Source organism: Centroberyx affinis, unplaced genomic scaffold, assembly GCF_046629955.1.
Source record: "Centroberyx affinis isolate AG114_WGS23_722 - 3 ecotype Tasmania unplaced genomic scaffold, CSIRO-AGI_Caff_v1 ptg006508l_1, whole genome shotgun sequence".
Classification (NCBI taxonomy): Eukaryota; Metazoa; Chordata; class Actinopteri; order Beryciformes; family Berycidae; genus Centroberyx; species Centroberyx affinis.
Genome location: NW_027283295.1, coordinates 1 through 10000, shown reverse-complemented (window position 1 = coordinate 10000; position 10000 = coordinate 1). Strand labels below are relative to the sequence as shown.

The window sequence follows — 10000 nt, the reverse complement described above, 5'->3', positions numbered from 1 at the left end:
ATGGACTAGAAAACCACAACCTTTCCTGTGTATTCAGATTCTACCGACTGCCCTTTTGTTTCAGCATCGCATCGCGGGGTCGTGTTTCCCATCCTGCTGTGGGGGAACACCTGCGGACCGCACTTCCTCTGCTGGACAAGACTTTTCAGCAACAAGACCAGTACCCAGCTCCCTCCTATTTGACACTGACGGCAAACAACTGAGGTGAACTTCCCCTGGTCCTAATCCAAACTTGGGACAAGTGCCGTCAGCGTAGATTTCCCCATATTGATATTAATCAGATGTTCAACTTGGGAAGGAAATTACAGCAGACTTTGTAAAGGCCCCGAGTTATTATGATCTGATGGCAACTTTACATTTGGAAACCCTCTTATTGGTCTGTGTCACCTCCAAACCCCTTCTGATTGGACGCTTCGACTGCTCAGCCGGTAGTGTAACGGAACCTTTTTCACCGCAGCATCCTTTCCTCTCTGCACAAACTCACTCTACTCTCGCATTTCTGAAATATTAAGTCCTCTGAAACACTATTTACAGCTATCTACAATCAGGTGTGAACAGGGTTGGGCTTCAGTCTGTTCGAATTCAACCAATCGAGGAACACACACACACACACACACGCGCACACACAGGCAGACACACACACACAAAAGAAATAAAATAAATGTCAGCAGAATGGATCTCCTGAATTGAAAGGGACTGAGGCCCAACCCGGAATATCGGGATGGACGGAGGATTTATGGAGCAGTAGTGCTGACAGTGGCGCCTATACAACAGCAGGTTGACAAAGTGAACAGAGAGCAGAGAAACAGCCAGTGAGAGAATGAGGTTTCACTGACTAGAAACGTCTGCCCAGGCATGTGAGAATGGAACATGTATGTATGCATGAGTGTGTGTGTGTGTGTGTAATCGGGGGCATGCAGTCTGTCTATTTTGCCTCCATGCGTGTTGTGTATATTTGTGTGTGTGTGTGTGTTTGTAGTTATGAGTGTATAGGAGTCTTTTATTAGGAGTGTATGAGCGAGCGAGCAGTGCAGGATGACTCATGCAGAATGTGTAGGCATTCTCCCCAGGAAAGCTTCAAATATCTGACAGACACTTCATAAAAGGGTATAACAGCACATGCACCCACCCACACACACACGCACACACACACACACACACACACACACACACACACACACACAAATGCGAAAGTGAAGGGATGCAAATATGCGGTTGTATACACACAAAAACGAATGCATACACATGGATTCACTCAAAAGCACACACATATGCACTCACTCTCTCTCTCTCTCTCACACACACACACACACACACACACACACACACAAACACACACAGACAGCAGCAGTGAATATGGTTCATTGACAAATGAGATGAGACAAGCCATGGGACGATGGGGGCAGAAGTGTCTGTCCTGATTCATGCCAGCATAGACTCGCACAGTCCATAATGACACGTTGAAACTCAATGGACACTCACACACTCCCATGCACGCTCTCACACTGTAACACACATGTACGCTCGCATGCTCCCATCTTCTGTCACACACTCCCAAGTACACTAGCACGTTTGAATGCTGTACAGGCCATAGTTGGTGCAATTGCACACCATATTTTCACACTCTTTCCATTAATAGCTCAGCTCCCTTACACGATTCATCCCAGCTTGTAGCCCGCACCGCACTCGCAAGCTGTTTCATTGTTTTTCTCCCCCTGTATCATATTCCACGCTGGAACATGAACAAACACAGTTTCCTTTAGACGTCAGCGGAACGACAGATTGCACAAACATGCTTTCACAATATGGTGTTGCATGATGCAACCAGACGTGTCAAGCTGATATTTATGCAGCGTGTGCGCGGCCGCTGCCTGTAGCTAAACACCAGACCTGGGTCAAACAGCCATTGCAAATAATTTCCAGCTTTTGTTTTAACCAGTTTAGTGTGTCAGATGGGTGGAGCTTACCACATCAGGGCAGTTCAGATCGGGTCAGGTAGGTTGTCAGTTACAGAAAAGTATACTACTGACTTTAACCCTCCATCCATCTGGCATATAAATAGGCTGAACAAACCTTAAAAAATAGTATTTAACCCAGATCTGTTACACGCATCTCATTTTTAAATATTTGAAACTAAATGTGTATGAGTGAGTGTCCCCAGTAACAAACAGGTAAAGGGTACTTTTACATTTTAAGAATAAATACTTGAATGCAAATTTTTGATTGAACAGGACCTCACATTAGTGCAAAATACAACACATTGATAACAACTGATTCATTCAGCTTAAAAAAAAAAAATAACAACCATGGAATGGAACTTTTAGATACATATTCACATTTTGCTAGTATTATCTGATTGATAAATCTGAAGAGTGGATGTGTCAAATACAATATATTATGAGCATTATTAAGCAGTATAATACAGGACATAGCAACATAGAACCTCCTACTGTAGCAACACTTCCTGGTTACAAAGGACTTATTCCCAGAAAGACAGCAGATACAGTATTTTCTTTACATGGGAAAGTGGGTAACATCTTACTTGAAGCTCTTATAAACTTTTCATTGAATTACCATATGCTTATTTACAATAACTGTACACATTTCAAATAGTTATTGTATGGACCTATGGGCATGAATAATCCAAGAGGGACATTTTACATGGTGCTTATTAATAACAGTGGGTTATAAATGAGGCAATGCTGTTTAATAAGCATGTCTTCAAGTAAAATGTCACCCTAAAGTGCCCAGTTGTTGATTCTGCTGCACACACATAGACAGAGAGGGAGACAGAGAGATATAATGAGAACAGTTGCTGTGCTTTTTCAGAGAGATAGACACGCAGTAAAAGGGGCATCATCTGTTTCTTTGGATTCAACAGTACAGGAACAGATTATCCTTCCCCAAATCGTTGTTAAAACCGTCTGAGCGATGGAAAAAATTAATATGGGATAAATAATCTGACCGATAGACGGGGCCAACCTCGGCCTCTGCTGTCCCGCGAGGTCGGGGCGGGATGAATGGCGGTTTACGCTCACATTACATCGAGACGTTTTACAAGCACAACTGTCGGTCACATCACGATACCCTGTTGTTCAGCAGAACCACAACCTCATTGTGCCATGTACGGGACAAACAAAACACATTTAGATTTGACACTGTACATCTACACCGAGACTGAGAGTTACCTATGATCATGATGTGATTGTTCCTCCATGTCCAGGACCGGTTAAAGAAGGGTCAAGATGCAAATTACACAAAGAAGACAAGGAAAAATGATACAAAAACAAACAAAAAACAAAATGTACAAATAGATATGTAGGTAAAAAAGTATTGTGCTTTTGGCTGTCCTGTGTACATTGTGTACAATATTCAGAGCTCCTGTGTGAAAAGGGTATATGCACTTTGGATAAACTACATAGAGCTATTCGATGGCTCTAGGAGGATATTCTTCATTTAGCGGAAATCATTAATATATAATGTCGGCAATAAACATGGCAAAGTACAATTCTGTGTGTGAGTGTGTGCGTGCGCGTGTGTGTGTTTATGCTATAAAGTGCAATGTGAGGGCATTTAGGCTGAGTGAGCCCTGTTTCTATTCATGTGATGATCAGCAGTCGCTAAGGATAAGTGTGTGTTATTCATATCGTCTATCACAGCTGTGTGTGTGTGTGTGTGTGTGTGTGCGTGCGTGCGTGTGCGTGTGTGTGTGTGTGGGTGGGTGTAGCCCGTTCTTTTTCCGATGCTTGCATGAATGTATGTGAGGTTGATCTGCGTGCATGTATGTGTGTGTGTGTGTGTGTGTGTGTGTGTAACTCATTCTATTCCCTTTTTCCGATGCTTGAATGAATGTATGAGAGGTAATCTGTCGGTCAAACCAAACGGGAAACAGGAACCAATCAGGTCGCACTGATTGATTTGCATGGAGTGATTTGCTTCCGTCCCTTTTTTTTCTCTGTGCTTCTTGTTTAAGGGGATTTGACTTAACATGAGTTTAAAGAGCATCTTAAAGCAAACAAACAAGAAAAACAAAAAATAAAGGCAAAAAGAAACCTTCACATGAAAGTGCCAAAGCAAACTGACATTCTCAACTTCAGAATCAATATCGTCCCAGTTCATTTTCATTTTTTCTTTACCGGTTTGGCAATGATTATCCAATTCCAAGTTGTGACTCATTCCCATAGACAAGGCAGGCTTGTATTTCAGATTCATATTTGGTGGGATTCCACTGATGATAGAAACCACAGTTTCATTCCATCCTTAACTGAGCCAACATCGACTTATTCTATACTAGATAAGAGTCTTAAAAGGATTGTTGCTCGTATCAGTAATATCTATATATACCCTGCCGCTGGATGCTTCTCCAGTTGAGATGAGGACAGTCAGAGGATTCGCAGACAATTTTCTTATATAATGACAGCTGGATAAAGGTAAAGAAGGGCGTGGATGTCCTATTGTCTCTTTTTATCTTTCAGGAGGAATGGTTGGGATGAGAAGCTGGGTGAAGTGGCCCCTAACCACAGATCTAAGCCCTACGCTCCCTTATAAGCTCTAACCTGAACCATATGGGAAACTGCAGAATTGATGAGAGACCCATGTGTAGACTCAACTTCACCCTATTCCAGTGAATGACAGTTGGGGCAGGGCGTGTGTAGACTTAGATGGAATATATCTAAATATCCCATATATATATATATATACATCTTATCGTAGAGTCCTCAGGAGTGGCTCAGGGTGGGGGGTGTTTAATTTCCATTTAAATTTGCTGATCTAATGCATACGCTCCAGGTGTCATTCATGCTAGCAGGGACTGTAGCTCCTTCTGAAGGCGAGTCTCAAACGCTTGAGTCCCTCTGCTTGCTAGCATGATAGACAGCTGCGCTACAAATTCGAGCCAGTTCAGAGGCACATCTCTAGAAATAGTGTTTCTACCAGAGGAGGGAGTTTAACTGTCAGCTCTGTTACATATACGTTACATTTCTCTATGTTTGTTATTATATGGGGAGGGAGGTGCAAAGGATGGGGGTGTTGGGACGTAGAAGGAGATGGGGGTGTGTGTGTGTGTGTGTGTGTGTGTGTGTGGGGGGGGGGGGGGTGTCAGGTGAGCTGGGAAGATGGGTGTGGAAGTGAGAGAGGACACTAAAAGTTTTGTGTACATCAGTAACCTTCAGTCTCTTTCGAGGAGTGCTGCAGCGTCTGTGGTCTTTATTGCAAATCCAAGTTCTTGATGACTGTTTGGGCTCCTCACTCGGGTTTGGTAGCGCTTGGCTGATGCAAAAGTCCACATCCACACTGTGTCTTCTCCACAACCGGGGCTGATGTCCACAGGAATGCATTTGTGACACATACACACACACACATAACTCATACTCATTCAGTCGTCCGTTGCTTCTTGACGTTCTCCACAAGTCCCCGTTCATCGCTCTCTCTCTCTCTCGTTTTAGCAGAATTCACATGGGTGTACACTCCAAAGTGAAATCCAGATCCTGTGCGCTCTCGAAATGACTTGTGTTGTGTTTCCGAACGCACCAGTCAAACAAAGGAGGACGCCCCTGCTACTTTCATGTGGTTGATGATCTTCCTTGTGCCTTCCATGAGATCCAGACATTTTACTCTGTGAGTGATGCGTTTGGTGAGCCTACGCGAGTGAAGAACTCTCTCTTCTCTCGTCTTCCTTTCCTTTCCCTCCTCCTCCTCCTCCGTGTTTCTTGCACCTCTCTCGCTTCCACCTCCCTCCCTCCTCTCCCCTCTCCTCCGCTCCTGGATGCCGCTCTACATCACACTACATTTGCCCTTCAGTCTCTCGGCACGGGACTGCTTCCCCGAGCGCTTGCCGTCGATGTTGAGGCTCATGTTCCTCTTCTTGTCCAGGTTGAGGAGCTCCTGGAAGAGCTCAGTCACATTGTGGTTGGTCTTGGCTGACGTCTCCATGAACGCGCACTTCCACTGGTTGGCCTGGGCCTCCCCGTCCTTGGTCTCCACCTCTCGCTGGGTCTCATCGCTCTTGTTGCCCACCAGCATGATGGGGATGGCCTCAACATTGCCCTTTATGGCCAGGACCTGCACAAGAGGAAAAGTGAGGCGAACGCTTTGTTAATTTTTGGCCAAGCTGCAAAGTCAGTATTTGTCATAATTTTCACCGAAAACGTAATCCCTAACCTTAACCTCACTGGAAACCTTATGCCTAAACTTTAATACAAATAATTAAAAATTCACTGTTGTCATCACTGATTTCTGAATTATTCATATTGATCCCTGTAAGAAAATTATCTTTTTGCTTTGAGCTGAATTGTCTCTCTAATGATTAATCCATCCTGCCGCCCAAAATAGGCATACTGTAACATAAAACCAGTGTCTTTCTTTCATCTTTGGTTGATCGTTACTTGCCCCTCTGAGGGCTAAAAAGAGAGAAAAGTTTGAATTTTCTGAATGATTTCTTTTGGGGGCTGAGTAACATTGTAGTTAGATTGTTTGCTGTTGATGCACATTGCTTGCAGGAAAACATGGGCCTTCTACAATGACTACGTATATATGTACAGTATAATACCCCATAGAGAAAAGAATACAATAGAATATAGAGCAGAAAATCACACGCTTAATCCATTATGGGCACAAAATGACTCAACTCTCAACATACCCCCCCCCCCCCCCAGCCACCCACCCACCCACACACACACACACACACACACACACACACACCATCCCTCCCCACCTGTTGGTAAATGGGCTTGAGCTCCTCCAGAGACTGCTTGCTAGTGATGGAGTAGACCAGGATGAAGGCGTGGCCTTTGGAGATGGAGAGGCGCTGCATGGCCGGGAACTGGTGGCTCCCTGTGGTGTCGGTGATCTGCAGTGTGCACACACTCTTATCGCAGCTGATCACCTGACGGTAGGTGTCCTCCACCGTGGGGATGTAGGTGTCCCTGAAGGTGCCCTTCACAAAGCGCAGGACCAGGGAGCTCTTTCCCACTCCGCCTGCTCCGAACACCACCACACGATAGTCGTTGCTCTGCTCCGGCATTCTGCCCCCCTCAGGCTTAAAACAGTGTTACACCTAGGAAAACAGAAGATATTTTTATCAAACAGGGATTCTAGAGAGTGAGCAGTCTTCTCCCCTCCAGCATGTCTTTACTTCTTGTCTAGATGGTGAGAAAGCAGCGAGGGACACAGAGGAGGGAAAGGCGGGACTCAACCCAGGCCAGTGGGGGAAACGTGTGGCTCCGGAGGCAGGGGACCAAACCACTCCTCCATCCCTGGGCACATCAGACAGTAATTCTATCTGCTTTAGTGGTCTGACTATGAGCCAGAGTACAAATTAGAGCGGATGAGGTTGGTGTGGCTCCAAGTGTTTCACCTGACGCAAACATTTTCCTAATCAATACTGTTCGCAGAGCCATAGTTTCTCAGTTTCAACCCTAAAAACATCTCGACGCTTCCTCATTTATCAACTACCAACGGTCAACTTTAGCACTTGCAGCACAGAGTGGAACAGATGACAGAGTCCTTGCAGCTTAGGATAATTATCTGAAGGCCTACACATTTTACATGGAGATGTTTGACAGGCCTTTGTGCACTCCCAAACAAACAGTGGATCACAGCTTGTCGTGTTGGTTCTTCAAATAAACATGGACTATAATTGATCTGCATCACTTGCTCTCTGCAGTGCGTAATTGTGTCTAAATCATTGGGAGGGGGACCAACTGAAGGTTGGGGGCCTGGGCCCTCCCCCAGAAAATGTTACTAATTTTAAATGCATTTCCTGCAATTCTACAGACTTTGGCATCACTGTTGAGCTTTCTTAAATACAGTAAACGATAGACTAAATCACCTTCACTAAAAAAGGAAAATGCTAAGTGACAAACTATTGATATATGTAGGCGTAAGTTTTGAACACAAGTAAAACAGTTTTTTAATCCTTTTCTCTATTAGTTATATGTTTTTTCCTTTACAGAGTAATGTGTCTACTTAGAAAAAAGGGTACAGTAACTACATAAATCTTACCAATGGAGTAAAGATCAACACAACCAACTATCCTACATGTAATGTGCATGACTGCACACAAATTACATTCTCTTGTTTAAAGAACACTAGCATTGTATTGTGGAAGTGTAATGCTCCATTAACTTACATTTTCACATCTACAAAGTCACATGAGAGCAAGCAAACATACAAGCACATTACAATATAATCCAGAAGATAATTAATGAGAACTTGAGACTGATACAATTCAAATTATTCAACAGTTTATTATTCCCACCCCACCCCACAGGTACCATGTGTGTGTGTGTGTGTGTGTGTGTGTGTGTGTGTGTGTGTGTGTGTGTGTGTGTGTACTAAATGTTATTGAAGTGATGCATCTATTCAAAAAGCAGTCACCATTTGTGTGGCTACAGGTGTTTATGGTCCAGCTATTATAACTACTGTTTTTAAGTCTTTTGGTGCAAGTTCAAGTCAAGTCTCAAGTCACTTGGGACAAGTCTCAAGTCAAGTCACAAGTCTTTCAGGGCAAGTTGCAAGTCAGGTCTTACTGTAAGTCTTCACATTTGCAAGTCAAGATGCAGGTCTTTCAGGTCTGTGAATGCTGACCATGCCCATCACAATGACATGGGACCAGTTCTTGTGTTTTTAAAGTTTTCCTTTCAAAGCTTTTTTTTGTTCTATTATTATTATTCTTTGCCACAGACCTGGCAATGACATTAGACAGTGGATAACACCATGATAGCAATGATCCCATGTACAGAGTTGGAGTGAGCGGATTATTTTTCCAGATGGAAAAATAATGCTACCATCCCTTGCAGTTTGAGGGCTTTTATTTTACAACTTTAATTTTGCTGGTTAATTTGATGCCCACTCACTGGGTTCAGAGGTTCAAACACAAGGCAGAGTCCAGTTTGGGATGAGGTTGGGATATGATTGGCATGCTTGGTGGTTTCGATAGTGAATTTCCCTTATCACAAACAAACTGGCGTATGAATTCGGCCGAGCGCCAGGATACTGTGCGTCGCCCATACAGGTTTTAGCAAAAATACAAGAGTACGGAAACCAGTAGATCCTGGACCTTTGTTTGGATGGTGAGTGATTCAAGGCTTATTTCAGGCTTTCAGGCTATGTGACATGCGGTGCGCTTGCGTCATTCCAAAAAGTTGAGATATTTTTGTCTCAGGACGCAATGGTCGCGCCTGAAAAAAAAAGACGCCACGCAACATGTGCGCACCGCACCGCTCTCGCTTTTCAGCGTGTACGCAGTGCGCCCACATTGAAAATAATGGATTTGCGCGCACAACCGTCAATTTTACTGGGGGAAATAATTTTGCAACATTGCGTGCCCCCCCGTCCCCCCTGCTGATTACGCCTGGTGCATGGTGCTTCCCCTTTAGTATGGATGCAAGCATAGACTAAGTAGGTTATTAGTGTAAACTAAAACAAAAAGTATGATGAAAACAAGGTGCAAATACATTGTCATAAACTGAAATTAAAATAAAGTGAGACTGTGAAAAAATAAAACTGAATAACATGATCTAACTAAAAATAAAACGAAGTGTGAAGTTTTAGTTTTCATCTTTTTGTTTATTTGCAGATTAAAATAAAGAATGACGTCTGAATAGAGAATTTTTAGCTGTTTTTACGAAACGCTAACTACGCCACAAGATGGCGCTATGCAAAAACTAAATAATGGAAAATAATGGAAACTAAATAAAAACTAAACTAAAACTAAACATTTGTAAATAAAATAAATAAATGAATAAAAACTAAACTAAAATGATCACATCCACACTGAAAAAATAACTAACACTAAACTGAAATTGAAATAAATATTAAGAATTCTATAAAAATAAAATTAATGAAAACTACCAAACTGTAATAATAGTTATAAGTTGTCAGCAGAAACATGGAATCCTAAAAACTGACAATACTGACTGCTGCCACTCATGCACATGTATCTGAGCCATGTCCTCAAATAGTTTGCAAGGGCTTGTATGTCTGTGTGTGTGAGTGTGAG

At 43.1% G+C, this 10000-nt stretch overlaps 1 protein-coding gene across 1 annotated transcript; it reads right to left on the bottom strand.

Annotated features, from left to right (window-relative positions):
- Positions 1–5772: 5772 nt before the first annotated feature.
- LOC139638691 (GTP-binding protein Di-Ras1) lies at positions 5773–7021 on the bottom strand. Its single transcript, XM_071512762.1, has 2 exons — positions 6713–7021; positions 5773–6060 (listed from the first exon to the last, which is right to left on the bottom strand). Exons 1-2 carry the CDS (start codon positions 7019–7021, stop codon positions 5773–5775), a joined length of 597 nt encoding a protein of 198 aa, XP_071368863.1.
- Positions 7022–10000: the final 2979 nt, after the last annotated feature.

Bases quoted from the DNA above. Each gene is read 5' to 3' on its own strand.
- LOC139638691 (XM_071512762.1), bottom strand. From the start codon at position 7,021: ATGCCGGAGCAGAGCAACGACTATCGTGTGGTGGTGTTCGGAGCAGGC. The intron at 6,061-6,712 runs GTGGGGAGGGAT...CCTCTTGTGCAG, and splicing joins TCAAGCCCATTTACCAACAG to GTCCTGGCCATAAAGGGCAA.